This window comes from Vanellus vanellus, assembly GCF_965231255.1.
Source record: "Vanellus vanellus genome assembly, chromosome: 21".
Lineage (NCBI taxonomy): Eukaryota > Metazoa > Chordata > Aves > Charadriiformes > Charadriidae > Vanellus > Vanellus vanellus.
The window spans coordinates 2500016-2514804 of record NC_138926.1 but is presented as its reverse complement, the minus strand read 5'-3'; the positions used below and the strand labels follow the sequence as shown (position 1 = coordinate 2514804).

Here is a 14789-nt window from a genome sequence, read left to right as displayed (position 1 = left end):
ATCACCTTAGAATGCATAACACTGAAATCTGGATTTCTCTCACACCTGTTTCTCTAATTGCTGTCTCTGCCAATGAAATTGTTAGTCTCCTGCAGTTTGTGCCAAGAGATGTTTTAATTTAACTTTGTCCTTTCTCTTGCCTTCTGTCTGTCCCTCTGTCCTCTTCCCACCTGCCCTTAATTACATGCAGATTTGGAGATGGATAGTGTAAAGCCAGGTTCTGCATTTCTTACAGAGGCTCTCAACCACTCCCAGCTGAGCTCAGGTAGAGCCCATTGTATCCGACCGGTCTCTCAGTGTCCTAACAAGTCTAACGCTGTGTGTGATAGCAATAACCATGTACTAACACCCTAGGTTTGGTTACAGAAGCTAGATGTAGATGAACTAGTTTATTATTCCTTTTTTTGTTGTTGTTTTAATATCTGACGGCTGGAAAAGCCAATGCCTGCTTCTAAGAATCCGCCTTTTCGCAGGCGAATTTTCTGCAAGTGATTTCATTCAAGTCAGTGAGTCCGAATCTGCTTAACAAGTCGGGGTCTGGCAGTGGGAACGCTCTGCAGTACCGGTGCCTACGTGGCAATTAGTCTCTGTATCATGAATTAGCTGCTTTTTTCTTTGCCCCGACTGCTGAATTTCTAAATATAAAGTGTTCTTCTTTTCCCAGGCTTTCAATTTGTGCCTCAGAAAGATATACCCAAAGAGTGTGCCAAACCCTGTTTGACCATGTTCTGGAGGAAAGAACTTGCTTGAATAAGAGAGAAAATAAATGTGGTTAAATACTGTAGTTTTATGGCAATGTAAATGACCCTAATGTGTACCCAGTTGCACAGTGATAGCAGAAAACAACTGCGTTGTGTTGTCATTGTCATGACAACGTCGCTGTAGCTTTTCAAAGTGAACATTAAGTAAAATTAAAGTGTTCCACTGGAAGTAAGGAACTGAGATATGTCTCTGATACATTTTATGTACTTAAACAATTTGATCGTCGGTTATTGAGAAGTATTTGATAACAGACATTTCAATATTTTTTTGTTGTTGCGTTAAATTGTATTGGACTTCTGTTTTCCTGGATGTCCTAAGTGCTTTGAAAGAAAATCTAAGTGGAATTTAAGGAGAGACTGAGTAGCAAAGTGTGTAGGTTTTGTTTTCCAAACCAGGTAAAATCAGGGCTTTACAGCAAGACAAGCGACGACGTGCCATATTCCTTCCAAAGTGTTCAGCCAACATGGTGTACTCCCTTCGTATTGAGGTTGAAATGAATTTGTACATTTCACAGAGATCATCCCAATCTACTCTTTGGGTAAAATGAATAGGTTAATGGATGTTTGATATTGAAGCGATGCTAATAAATGCAGCTGGTCAGAGCTGCTGTCCACACCGCCGCTGTTATGTTTCAGTTTCTTAAGGAGGCTGATGTTTGTGCAATTCAGGGATTTTAAGCGCTGGGTAAAGTGGCAGGCATCTTTTCCAATTGTATTTTAACTTATCGCAAATCTTCTTGTGGTTGTTTATGTGTAAAGCTCTGCCTCTGCTGAAATCCTTTTCTGTATTTCCATTGTTGCCTTCTAAAGTCACGAAAGCCAGATTTATTTTTTAACTAGGCTTTAAGGCTTTATTTCACTCCTGGAATAAGTGTTGTATGCTTCCTTTAAAAAAAAAAAAAAAGGCATTTTTTAAGCAGTATTATTTTGCTGGTAGTTTGCATCTTGGATGCGTTAGGAATGCCAAACTTCGTCTTCCATAATTACATTGCATTGCTTGCTTTTAGTGCAGTGAATTCTGATAAAATGCTTATTTAATCTGAATTGCTGCAGTAATTACCTGTTTTTAGGAGAAAGGGATTTATTGGCGTGACTGCCCAGGACTGCACGCAGCTATAAGACATGATATTGCAGTGGTTAGTCTTTTTCAGTCTTTAAATTCGTGTACAGAATTGAAGTACAAATCAAAACTGCAGCAGCATTTTCCTGTGAGTTTTCCATTTCCTTGGAGTCTTCCTTTCTCTTTGCTTCCTCTCCCTCGTTTCGAGTGATTCTTCCCTCTTCATTTTTTTTCTTTCCCATTTTTGGCAGAAATAGAAAGGGACGAGAACTGTGGGCTGATCTGAGGAAATGCTGCTATATACAGGATTCATCTGGTCTCCTATGAAAGTCGCACCATAAAATCTGTGATTCTGCCGGAAAGTATGAGTTTGAGAGAAGAGCTCCCTCGAGCCTGTGCGCGAGGAACAGGCACTGACAGCAGCTCTAAATTACAGATTTGGTGTTTGCTGGGCGAGCGTGCATGGGTATATGCGCGCATCCCAACAGCAGCAACGCGTGTCCTGCCCCGGGTGCTAATGAGTCTCCCTTCAGCCCTCTCTGGGGGAGTGGATTCGGCAGAAGTTGCATTTTGCTGTAGTATGCCAAGCAGCGTCGAACCGCTTTTTTTGTTTTGCGTCGCAGCAGTGGTTTAGGGGAAGGAACCAGGAGGTCCTTCTGCTTCCTCCTATCTGCTTCTGCTGCTCCAGTGCTCTGGAATTCCTTTTCTCAGCCCAGGCTCTTCTCTCACAGTCAGTAGCCCCCACGGCTTTGCCCGCAGCCGGCCATCGAGGCACAGCATTTCCAGTACGATTTCTACAGCCGAAGCTGTCAGCTGTCTTCCAAATGTCCCATTTTGCAAGAGGGCAAGTTTTTGATACATTGGCTCCTAGACTTGAAAAGCCACCTGAGGATTACTGAGGTTGCTCCATAATTTATCATTTTAGGAAGCTGCAGGAGCGTTGCAGGTACCTACAGATGCAGATGCCAGTGAACAGCAGTTTTGGGAGTCCCCTACCAAGCTGGGACTAGTGGATTTACATGAAGTGTAAAAATAGTTCTTAAAATCAAACAGTGTCAGATGGTTTTTCTGTACGCTGCAGTGAACCTCTGACTATGAGAACATACTTTTATATGTAACTTGCTTTTGAATTTAGCCTTCAGTGGCAGATTTGAAATACTTTTCCTGTCCACCTAAATGAAATCTATAAATCTTGGCTACCTCATAAGTGAGAGACGAGCGAGAATTTGAAGTATTTCAAATAAGTACCTAAGGATACATAGCATTAGGAAGCCAATGTATTTTCCTCTTCCTTCTTAATCCTTTAATCCTTTAACAGTGCAGATGTTTCCTGACAGTGGCAGTAAGAACCAAGCACGCATCTGGGCAGGATCTTTTAAGCCCCCGTGGTTGTGTTTCCTACCCCCAGACTCTGTGGAGTTTAGGTAACATTTGCAGTTGATGTGGTATTTGCAATCTGAACAAACAGATATTTTTGTAACTCTTTCTGGGTGCTATGGAAAGATGTCATGATGGTTATCAGATACTTGTGAGTAAATTGGTTGACGGTTTCTTCAAAAGGCTTGGATTTGAAAGCATGGAGTTTTCCCTGTGGAAGAGAAGGGATGAGGAGAAGGATTCAGTTTGGTTCTGCTGTTTCATTTATATCTTCTTTTTTTTCTTTTTTAGCTGAAGTAAAAAGAGTTTTCTAGTCTGGTACAAGACCTGCTTGTCTAAGCCCTCCCAGCCCCCCAGAATGGGGTTGTAATTTCAGTAACAAATGTCATGTGTGCAAAGCCAGGAGTTTACAGGGATAAGTAACTGCACATGAGCATTGCCGTGTACCCTGTGTAATCACTCGCACAAGGGCAAACCGGGTGAAAAAGGTGATTGCTCTGGTGACTTTTTGGCTGCTTGGTGTGGTTCCAGGAACAGCACAGGTGCCGGGCATCCGTGAACGCGGCCTCTGTCTCCAGCCTCAGCCACGTTTGCACTCAAGTTCTTCCCAGCAGAGCTGAGTCTGCTACAAGTATGAAAAAGATCATAGAATCACAGAATGGTTTGGGTTGGAAGGGACCTTGAAGATCATCTCGGTCCAACCCCCTGCCCTGGGCTGGGACACCTCCCACTAGAGCAGGTTGCTCAAAGCAACCCAGAGCTGACACATCTGCCAAAAAAACCCAACCCAAAAGCCCAACAAAACCACCCTAAACCCCCAGTTAGGGTGTAAGGACAGCTGTCCTGGCCCTCTTGCCCGCTTAGGTTATGTCAAGAAAGCAGCAGAACTCGCTCTCTCTCCCAGTTGAGAAACACCCTCCATCAGCAAGTCCTGCATCTCCACTGGGAGGCACTCCTGGTGTAATCACAGCATCGGAAACGGGGCTCCAGCCTCCCGAAGGCACGGGGAAATGCCTGAGACGCAGGTAGAAGGAAGAGACAGATGAATTTCTGTATTCCCTCTAGCGCAATTTCTTCCTCCTGTGTGGTCACTCACAGCCTCCGAGTTATTCTGAAGAACTTGAACCCATTGACACTAGCTTCAGGCATCCCGTGTTTCATCGGGTAATTTTGTGGCAAGTCTTGGCCCCGTTTCTCGAGGGAATTTTAATTGGAAAAGAAAACGAACAAGCGTGGTGTATGATCTGGATGCATCGGTCCAGAAATAATGACATAGATCTGTGTGTTGCGTAGGTAAGAAAGGGATGTATTAGTGTTTGTGTTACGGAAACATTGACGGCGCTTGGGGCTGGCATGCTTAACCTTTTTCAAGAGGTTGAATCCACCGAAATCGGATGACTGCTTGTGAAGTAAAGCGGTAAAACTCAGCTGAGTGCAGGGGAGTTGGGAGGCACCAGTATGCTATTAATAAGGTCGGCTTTCTTTTCACATGTTCTCTGCTTCTTTCTCACTCTGCCTGTTCTCTACTTATTCAGGTTTGGGGGTTTTGTTATTTTTAAACTAGATCTTTTTTTCCTTTCTTAGAAGCTCTGTCAAAATGGGACTTAACTCTAATAATAGTTGGCTTGAGCAAAACTCCGCAGTTATGCTAAGAGCTTTGAAATCACAGGAAAAGGTAGTTTGTTCTGCTCTGCTTTCCCTCTTCTTTTCTCCTGAATAATTCTGTAAATTAGTGCGGGAGCTGTGCTTTAGAAATATTTTCAGGCAGCTTTAACCTTAGATGATAGCACATAGCTGTGATCTCTTCTTGCGTTGGCATATGGATTTATCGAGGGTCATCCTGGTGTGTATCTCAAATCTCCAATTAAAACCTGGTCCCGTTAAGTTCACAAAGGCTGAGCAGCTCCACCATCACCTTTCTGTATGCAGAGGAGAGGCACTTGGGCTCTGACTCTGTCCAGCTGTTGCTCTGATGCCTGTAGGGATCAGTGATGTCACTAAACTGCAAGAAAGTGTCTGTGTGAGACTGGAAATTAAGGTTAAAAGTGAGTGGAGCCGGAGAATGTCTGCTGGCAAATCCAGAATGGTTGTTTGGCTTTCTCGGAACATCTTGGTTTGGGCTGAGCTATGGTGTATGTTTGGGAGGCTCCATAAGTGAACCCGTAGCAATGCATATTGTCCACTGCTTGGACAAGGTCCGTGGCATGTTTCCACCAGAAACGCAAGCAGCCAAGGCGAGCCTACTCCTCTGCCCCCCTCTGCCTCTCCATCTCCCTCTCTCCTCCCTCCTTCCCTTCCCCTCTCCCCGGTAGTGAATTTAACCGCTGCACACTGCAGGTCGTCACATTCCTCTGGCCTTTCGGACTTGCTTCGCTAGCTCATGAATCAGCCTGTGGCTGTGATTAATTCGGAAGGCTTTGCTGATCTGAAGTTTCATCTGCCGGATTTCATTTAAGAGCCTGTGTCAGTGCCGCGCTCATTCTTCTCCAGCGTTTAATCCTGCGCCTGCAGTGGGAAGCCTGCATCAAATCCTTTGACTTGTTCCCATGGGAACTTGCTTTGGCTAAAGGAGATGCAAGCGGAAGTCCTCTGTCACCTGCTTGGCTGTGTATCACAGCATTCCTAATTCTGCTTTTACCTTTGCAAATGGAATATTTGGGATATTTTTCTTACAAACTTGAGCAGCCGTGGCAGACCGTGGTTACGTCCACCAAAAGAGCAAGTCACCACTTGGGATTGCCCAGGTACTCCGGGGCGCGAGGTCCCTTTATGTCGAACCCGGCTTCTGAGAGCTCTGTGCATCAAATCAAACCATGTTGAGGTTATCCCATGGCAGTCTATTGCGTGGTGCGCTGTTCTCTTGGTTTTGGTTTTTTTTTTTTTTAAATCTTCTGCTCTGTTTTCATTTATAACCTTAGTTTTTCTCCGAAACCTTTTTTTTTAAAAAGAAAAGGGAGTTTTGTTTATTCTGGGGGGGTTCTTTTTTTTGCATCTTGAGAGTATTTGATTGCAGAATAAATCTAGCTGAGTAAGAAGCAGCATTGAAAAATACTGGCTGCCTAACTTCTAATGATGGCTTGAAGCATCCTTCAGTGGTTAAATTCGCAAAACCAGAAAGTGGAAGAAGCTACGGGGTATATTAATGACATTTTTTAGGTTACTCTGCCTTCCCAGTACTTCTGTCTGAAATAACTTTTGGAAGATAGGTTAAACTTCAGACTGCTTTAAGGATTGGATTTGTGACAAGCGTGTGGCTGGAGCCTTTTTGTCTATGATTTCAAATGGCTTGTTAGCTGGGTTTAACAGACAGACGTTCGTTAGCTCCCTCTTCTGCTCCGCTGCAAGCTGGTGAACACGTAAGTAGCAGAAAACGCGTCTCTTGCTTCCTTTGGTTCCTTAAAATTGCCAGGCAAAAGGAATTAGGAACAGAAAAGAAGACCCACATGTGAAGGTTATTTTATTATTTGCAATCAAGAGATTCAGCAGAAGCATCCAGGGCATCCCAGGACGGCCAGTCCCGCTGGGCACAAAGATCCCCTGTCCAGGGCAGAGCCCGAAAGCTCCGGAGCCGGAGGAGTTGTGTCCATGTGGACAAGCTCCTTAGCCACGATGCAGTGCCTTGCCAAACGCAGGCTGCTTCTTTCCAGGAGCAGAAGAGCCGTGTCCCTGGTTGCTCGGGTTTCATTCCTTTAGGAAAGATGTTTTGTAAGAAGCATTAAGTATTTTTCTTTACAGGAAACAAAGTGCAGGCGGGGGAAAGGCGTGCCATGGCGCACCACGTAGTAAAATACCTCCTCAATACCTACTGATCATAAGAGGCATAATTTTAAAAGGTAATACCCAAATCTGCAGTTGAGGGAGCTCTGTATTGCTGGAGACGCAGCAGTTGTATTCCTGCTCTGATTGGGAAAAATAGGATTGTGCCATCTCCGGCCCTAGTTTGAAACTGGTCCCCAGCAAACTGCGAACGGGAACCGTTTATCACAATGTGGTTAATCAGCGTTGTAGGATTCTGCCTGCCCAAGCCTGGCCTACCTTAAAAAGCAAAAAAAAAAAACACCCCAAACCCTGATGTAGGGACTGTGTAACACATCCTGGCGGTTCGGAGGAGCTGGTAGCGTTACTCTGCAGTCCTGTATACTGGTTTGCTATTTTGAATTGTTGTATGTGCATCTTGCATGTAAATTCTGAATAGCATTGCTTCTGTTGTATTCATTCCCCATTTGTGTTGGGATTTTTTATCAGCAGTGGGTTTGATAGGAAGAACATTCCTGGAACGGTGGGTTGGAACCAGGATGAAGGTTTTGTGTTCAGAATTGTACATGAGCACGTATAAAACCGGATTTAGGAGCCTTGCTTGGCTCCTAAGGAAAAAAGTAAAGTGATAGTATGATTGTTGTCCAAGCAAAACAATTCCAGTAATAAATACCGAGTATAAAAAGTAGCGGGGGAACAGGCATTGTTTGCAGATATGAGTCAGCAAACAATTTTGAAAAGAACACATTTGCTTGAGGAGAAACTGTGAACGCCGAAAAAAATGAGTTTTACCTTCCTGATCATCAAGATGTCAGCGTAAATAGAAGCAGATTCCTCTTTAATCCTTCTGACCCTGAGGTTGTTCAACTTCCCTAGCGAGCCCGCAGTTTAGCGCGTGTGACAGCAATTCCTGAGATTGATAACGTGGGCTGCAGCCCCCCGGGAAGCGAGGGGCTTGGGGCCACCGTGCTGAACGCAACAGCGGCAGTGTTATTCCTCGAGTGTGCCATAAATGTGGGTAACACCACCAGCTTCGCTGGCACTCGGAAAAGGCTGGGATGGCGTTTCCCGAGCCCCGTCACCCTCTTGGCTGTTGTCCCCTGCCTTGCCGTGGCGAGTGGGGATGCCACGGCGGGTGGTAAAGTCCATTCACGGCATGTTGTGCTTAGTGCTGGGGAGTGTGGTGTGCTGATAGGGTTTGTTTTTTGGAGCTGGGCTGCAAACCAGGTCGCTGTAAAATGATCTGTGTCATTTGGCTTTGTTTTTAAACAGCAGAACTCCTGGAGAATTTTTAATCGAGTTTGTTTTCAATGATCTGATGAACGTGGCTGCAAACTGCGCTGGTTAACAGGCGCTCAGGGTGGGAGGGGGAACAGGTCCTTTAGCGCTGTGATTAGATTAACGGAGCGGACACCCTGGGTGCAATGTGTCCCTGCTGACCCCAGAGCTCAGGGGCAGATGGGGCTCACCTGTGCGTGGCCCGTGCGGACATGGTTCCATCGCAGCATTCACGCACGCCTGCCTTCCGCACACGGCGAGGTGGCCTTTTCGGGGGGGAGGGGGGGGGGGCGGTTGAGGATTCGCAGCGAGACCTGCACTGAAGCGATGGTGTGGACGGACTCACAGCTTCTGCAGTCTTTATGAAATCGGGCTTTGGCTCTGTCATTTTCGGGGCACAAAGGTGCAGTTTAGCTCTGTGCAAGGATAAGCTGTGGGGAAATTTGAGCGTAGCTCTCCTGGCCCCGTTCTTTGCGCCGGTGTGTTTCCCTGGAGGTAGGAAGAGGATGGCAAACTGGGTCCTGACTGGTATCAGAGGCTGATGAGAGGTCGGGGACTCTTGGTCAGGGAGGTGAGTGATGGGACGAGGGGGAATGGTTTGACACTGAAAGAGGGGAGATTGAGATGAGATATTGTGAAGAAATTCTTGGCTGTGAGGGCGGTGAGCCCCTGGCACAGGTTGCCAGAGAAGCTGTGGCTGCCCCATCCCCGGAGGTGTTCAAGGCCAGGTTGGACGGGGCTTGGGGCAACCTGGGCTGGGGGGAGGTGTCCCTGCCCGGGGCAGGGGGGTGGAACGAGATGGTCTTCACGGTCCTTTCCACCCCAAACCATTCTGTGATGCTGTGAGGTGGTGGGTCTGCCGTTCCCCAGCGGGAGCTGTGTGTTGCTTTCCCTCCCTCTCTGATCCTCTGCCCTTTGTCCCCCGGGGGCCGCTGCCCGAAAGGGTCGAAAGTGCCCCGGTGTTGGGGGGGGGGAGAGGGGGAGGGCAGAGCCTTCCCCGTCGGCTTGCGGCGGGGGGAGGGGGGCGCGACTGCAGAGCATCCCCGGGGGAAGGGCTGGAGGACACGAGAGTGCCACCATCGCGGCGGGAGGCGGCACCTGCGGGAGGTGGAGCCGGTCCCGGCGGGGAGGGGCCGGGCGGGAGGCGGTGAGCACCCACCGGCACCTCCCGCGGCCGCCGAACCCCCCCGGCGGGCAGAGCCCGGCCAGGCACCGGCCCGGCGTGGGGACAGCGCGGGGACCGCCGCCGGAGGGCTCTGCTGGGCAGGAGCAGGTGAGAGGGGGGATCTTATTTTGGGGGGAGGCTGTTCCCCTTGGCATTAGCGTCTTCCTTATGTAATGCTGGCGAGGTTTTTTTTAGGTTCCTGCGCCCACTTGTTGCTTAGTAACTTGCCGGCGGTTTAATGCGCCGTTTGGGGGGAATTTGATGTCTTCGAATGGAGATTTTATTTCTTTTCTGGGGAAGGGGCGGCTCGGCAGGTGCTGGGGTGAGGAGCCCCCGGGCGGGGAGGTGGCCCGGAGCAGAACTGGTCCTACAGAGGGGCGATGCAGTCGGGGCTCTTGAATGCTGCGGAGGGGTAGCCCGGGATCCCGGCTTTAGCCAGGAGAAAAAGTCCCTGTTCCTCGGTGATTTCCACTGAGCCCCTCTCCTCCAGCACCCGGGGATGTGGACCCGGCTCTTTGTGCCCTGCGAGAAGCCCCTCGGGGATGCGTGCCCTTGGCCAGGCTGCCTGGCTTGGTGGTTGGCTTCTCCGGCCAACGAAAGACTGATTAACACCTAACACCGCATACTTCCCCCCTGCCCCCCCCTTCCCTTGCTAATTGTTTTATTTCTGTTTCCCTTTTACTAATCTCTGGCTTCAGGTTTCTATTGCGCCGTTCTGCTCGCTAGGTTCGCAGCTGTAAATTGTTTTATTACAGTAGGGTCAGGGGTGTGTAGCAAGCCGGAGCTGTTGAAGGGAAGCCTCTTTCATGTCCTGGCTGATTTATGGGAGGATTCCCACTCAAATCCCAGGGGAGAAGGAATTCCAGCTTGCAAGCCCCCTCCAGTGCGGTCAAGCAGGGTCCTTGGGGCGGCAGCGATGGGAGATCGGTCCTTGGGGCGGCAGGGATGGGAGATCGGTCCTTGGGGCGGCAGCGATGGGAGATCGGTCCTTGGGGCGGCAGCGATGGGAGATCGGTCCTTGGGGTGGCAGCGATGGGCGATCAGTGGTCCTGCTCAGATCTATACCTAGCTCCCAAAGGGGCAACAGACAGATGGGAATGTCTAGAATTTGAATTTCAATAGGTTTTTGCATATCGCTTTATCTTATTGTTTTCCCTCCCTCCCCCCCCTCCACTGGCGCTGGAGGCCAGAAGATGCATTCCTAAGCATTAATATTATGGATGCTGTTGTGCTGGAGAAGGGGGCTTCCTATTTAAAAATGCCAGTCCTTTGTTTGCGGGAGCCCCAGGGCAGCGAACACACACTCTGGAAAATAACATTCCCAGGGAGAATAGTTACCCTGATCACAGTAGACACTTTGCAAGTAGCTGTGGCTCGTCTGTTCATATTTGTTCAGCAAACCTCCTAGAAGCTATAGTCCATTTTAAGGATTAAATGCCCTGCAGGATCTTATTATTTATGACAGAGAAGACAGGAGGCCTTCCCTTTCCACCCTTCCCCGACCTCCTTTGTTCTGGGCACCACACAGGCATGATAAAAGAGTCTCATTTGAAATCAAAGCTCTGGGCTGGTAAGATAAAGGAAAAGAATAAAGCAGGCAAAACAATGCAATATCTGCATTCCTAAGTCTTAGAAAGCAGATTTAGTTCCCCGCAAATCCCCAAACGTATTGGGCCCAATTTTCATTTTCAGTAAAGCTTTTTTATACTTCTTTAGCTGTGTAAGGAGGATGCATGGGAAGATGTCTTTTCATCCTCTTTAAAGCTATTGTATCCTCCCAGTGCTGCATAAAGTGACTGTAATGTGAATTCGACTCATGGCTGTCGTCTTCAGTATTGTTGCCACTCCAGGTGAGTGGAAATTTTGCTTCCAAAGCCAGAATCATCTCAGGGCTTAATGCAGGTGTTAATAGCTATAAAGTATAAACAATTTAGAAAGTCAGGGTTGTAAACAGGAAAAGAACCAGAATGATATCAATCTTAGAAGAGTCGGTGGCTGTAATTTGGAAGTAGCTGGTGTGGGCTGTGAACAGCTGCCCTCTGGCTAGTGAAAACAGAGATAGGCGGCTTTTGTGAAAGGATTGGGAGAGCAGCAGTAATGTTACTGGTCATACTGGGAGTACCGCATACTTCAGAAAGAGTCTGTACGCTGAGGATTGAAGTAACGGTGGTGCCGTGTGGTATAAGAAAAGGCAGGTAGTGTGATTTGACCCGAGTCCCCTCCTTATTCCAGGTGCATTGCTCATGGCCCTTCCCGGCGAAATAAAGAGGTTCCTTCCCAGTGTCTTCCCAAGGCCTTGCGTAAGAGCAACCACCCTCTCTCTGCGGGATTGGGCTCCATCTGCCAAACTCCTAATTATTCAGCTTCTGCTGTTTGTTGATTCATGTCAGATCTTTTTTCATTGCTTGCCTCCTCCCACCACCCAAGCTGGAGCGTGCTGCCGTGCAAAACTGGAGTAACTTGACTGCCGCAGTCACTCCGGTTATCCCGGTTTAGCTGATGTCAGGATTGGGCTGAAGCGTGATTTGTGTTTGAATGACTAGCGAGAGCTCTGGGCTGCCTGCGTGTGTCCAAAGTACTTGATGTTACTCAGGGTTGGCTTGGGTTACTGTCAAGCTTTTGGAAAATCTGCAGTACTGCTGCCGCAGGTGGTGCGGGTGAGGCTCAAGCGGCCGCGCTGCGACTTTGTTCAGGGTGGTTGAAAGCCTTCTGACCAAGGAGGGATGCTGCATATGGCATGTGGCTGGTGTTTGAATGAGGGAGGGCGAAGGCGGTTTGCCTTCAAATACGTGTGAGCTTGTGAACGGTCCATTCTTGACTTCTCTGAAGCCATGGCTGCCATAGAGAGGACAATAAATATTTGGGTTAGATCGTATTTAAGGGAGGTTGAGGTCAGCCAGTAAGAAACTCCATCTGTAAGGACAGCTAGCAGCTCAAGTGATTACCAGCAGAGAATGGCTTGGTATTTTCATCACTGGAGACTGTCGAGTTGGAGAAACTCCTGGCAGAGTTGGGTGAGGTATGGTTGAACCTGTGCTGGTGTCACCTCATGGCTTAGGTGACATCTTGGCTCTTGATTGTTCTCCCCTCTGCCTTACTTGCAAGGGTCTGCAGAGTATCTAACACACCTGGTTGATATTGGTGCTTGCTTGGTGGTTGTTGTTCTAAAAGAGGGTTTCTTCTCAAAATATACAAATTGTGTAAGGATTAGAGATATATTCAGGTTACGGTATGGCATTCTCGTTAGTGCTAATTTAGTGTTACACAAGGTTTTGGTGCGTTCTCATGGCAAGATCTGACATATCTATAGGCGTAGCGTGTGCCTGGGCGTGCAAGGTCAAGTGATCATGTTATCCCAAAGTGATCATGGGTGAAAGACCAACACTGTCTCTCTGATGGGCAGATCTGATGTTCTGCTAATGATGTGGTTACCTGAGTCAGAACGTTATTTTTCAAGAGGATCGTTAATCTCCAAGGTAAGCAAGAAAAGCAGAAGGATTGCATTAAACTCTGCTAGAACACACAGAGGTTTAGCAAAATGTACTACGAATGCAAAAGGTATTTTGGGTGTCTCTTTTGCTATCTTTCTCCTAGCTCTACATTTCCCAGTTTGCTCCCTGTTGTCTCCCAGTCCTGCTGCTGGCCTTGTGACCTCTTTGTGTCACCTGAGCTGCTGGTGCTACTGCCCTGTGTGCTAAATGTCCTCACCTCTATCCTTTTGTTTTCAACTCCCGCTTGTTTTCCAGTCCTGGCCCCTGATAACTTGTTTTCTTTGAGCTCCAGCCCTGTCTGTTCCTATTTGCTCACCTCCAGCTGCAAACCCTCATGTTCCCGAACCGAAGCCCATCCCTGCTGCCTTGTCACCAAGACTGCGTTAGTCAGCGCTGCTTTTTTTTCCACCTACAATTCCATCGTGTTAATAGAATTAATAGATTGACCTTGTCAGCCCTTGTACCTCTGAAACCTCTCTCCTTTCTCGCTTAGCCCTCAGCTAACTGATTTATATCTCCTAACCACGTCCTGCTTCCCGCAGGGGAGGTGTGCCGTGCTTCAGGGCATCCATTCAGAGGTGGCCTGCGCCCGGTTTGTTCAGGAGGTCAGGTCGTATTATCGTAACGCTCCCTCATGGCCTCAGAGCCTATGGAAAGCCTGTCAGGCATCTCTTTGGCCCCGAAGGTATCGCAGATTTCTTAGTACCAAACTTTACTGTCTGTGGGTAGGTGACATACTTAGGCATCGAGCGAACCTTGCGGTGATTGTTCTTGTCTTATTCTAAATACCAGATTTGGCAATGGAGAGCATGGAAGCAGTTTTGGTCATTTTTTTCATGGTTCTCATACACGTTTCCTCATTGACGTGAGGAAACCTTCTCCAGACAGTTCAAACTGTAAATAATCCTTGTGGGTATCGTTACAGACGTGTGCGTTCAGTCAAGTCAATGATGTTGAAAGCAATCGATGCTGCTGGTCAGAGATGCTGTTAGCTTTTGGTTTTGCAGGCTCCTCTCTCTGGAAGAGGACTAATTAGACCCAAACGTGGTGAAAGCTGACAGAGGTGGCTGTATAATCGGGGCATGAAAGTGCACGGAGTGAGTTGCCAGGCTGGTCCGTCTCTGATGCCAGATGTTCCTGTGCTAACCAAAATAAGCCGGTACTCCAGCGTGAGCCAAAGGCTGAGGCTGGCAAGGACAAGGAGAAGGTGTGGTTTTGTGGAGAGCATTGCTTGCAGACACTGCCCAAAGGATGGCTCCAGAAGCCCGGGCAGGTACAGGAATAAGCACAGCTTCCTTATTACTGGAATTTGTCCATAAGAACAGCAACATCACTTATCAGTTTTAATGACCTACTTTATTTTCCATGTGTACGGTGCTCTCGTGATAGCTGGAAATATGAGTTTATTCTTGGCTGGTTCTTGTCATCATAGTTAATTTTAATGGGTTTTATCTAATGACACTGAAATTAATCACCTTTAACATATTTCGTGACTTCTTACAACACAGAGCCAGCCTTAGCTGATGGCAGCCGGGCACAAGGTAAATGCTGCAGCATCAAAAAGCACGCAGCATTTTTATTTTATTTTTCTTTCTAGAGAAAATCAGTTAGTACACATTTATGAAGGTTATTGGAGATGGAAGGACATTTTTAAACTCTCACATCCATGGAATTTTAAAATCTCTTTCTGAAAATCTTTATGACCAACGAGGGAGCCCAGTGTGGAGATTAGTGCCATTATTGACGTGGTGTTGGTTGGTCCTTCTTCAAAACCAGCATCCTATTCAAGGACTAAAGGACGGTGCTTGGTGGTGCATGGTTCCAGATTCTGGTGGGGTTTTTAGGGCTGTATAAATTAGCTTCCAAAATAGAATCTGCTGTGGCAGGAGGAAAGGAGTAAA

The 14789-nt window shown here is 47.6% G+C and overlaps 1 protein-coding gene across 1 annotated transcript in view; it reads left to right on the top strand.

Annotated features, from left to right (window-relative positions):
* The window catches only part of ARHGAP32 (Rho GTPase activating protein 32), a 158950-nt gene that overhangs the window by 102806 nt on the left and 41355 nt on the right, over positions 1-14789 (top strand). Inside the window, exon 12 of the mRNA XM_082493848.1 lies at positions 191-265. Within this exon, the coding sequence (XP_082349974.1) occupies positions 191-265 (75 nt within the window). The remainder of the gene's footprint in view (positions 1-190; positions 266-14789) is intronic.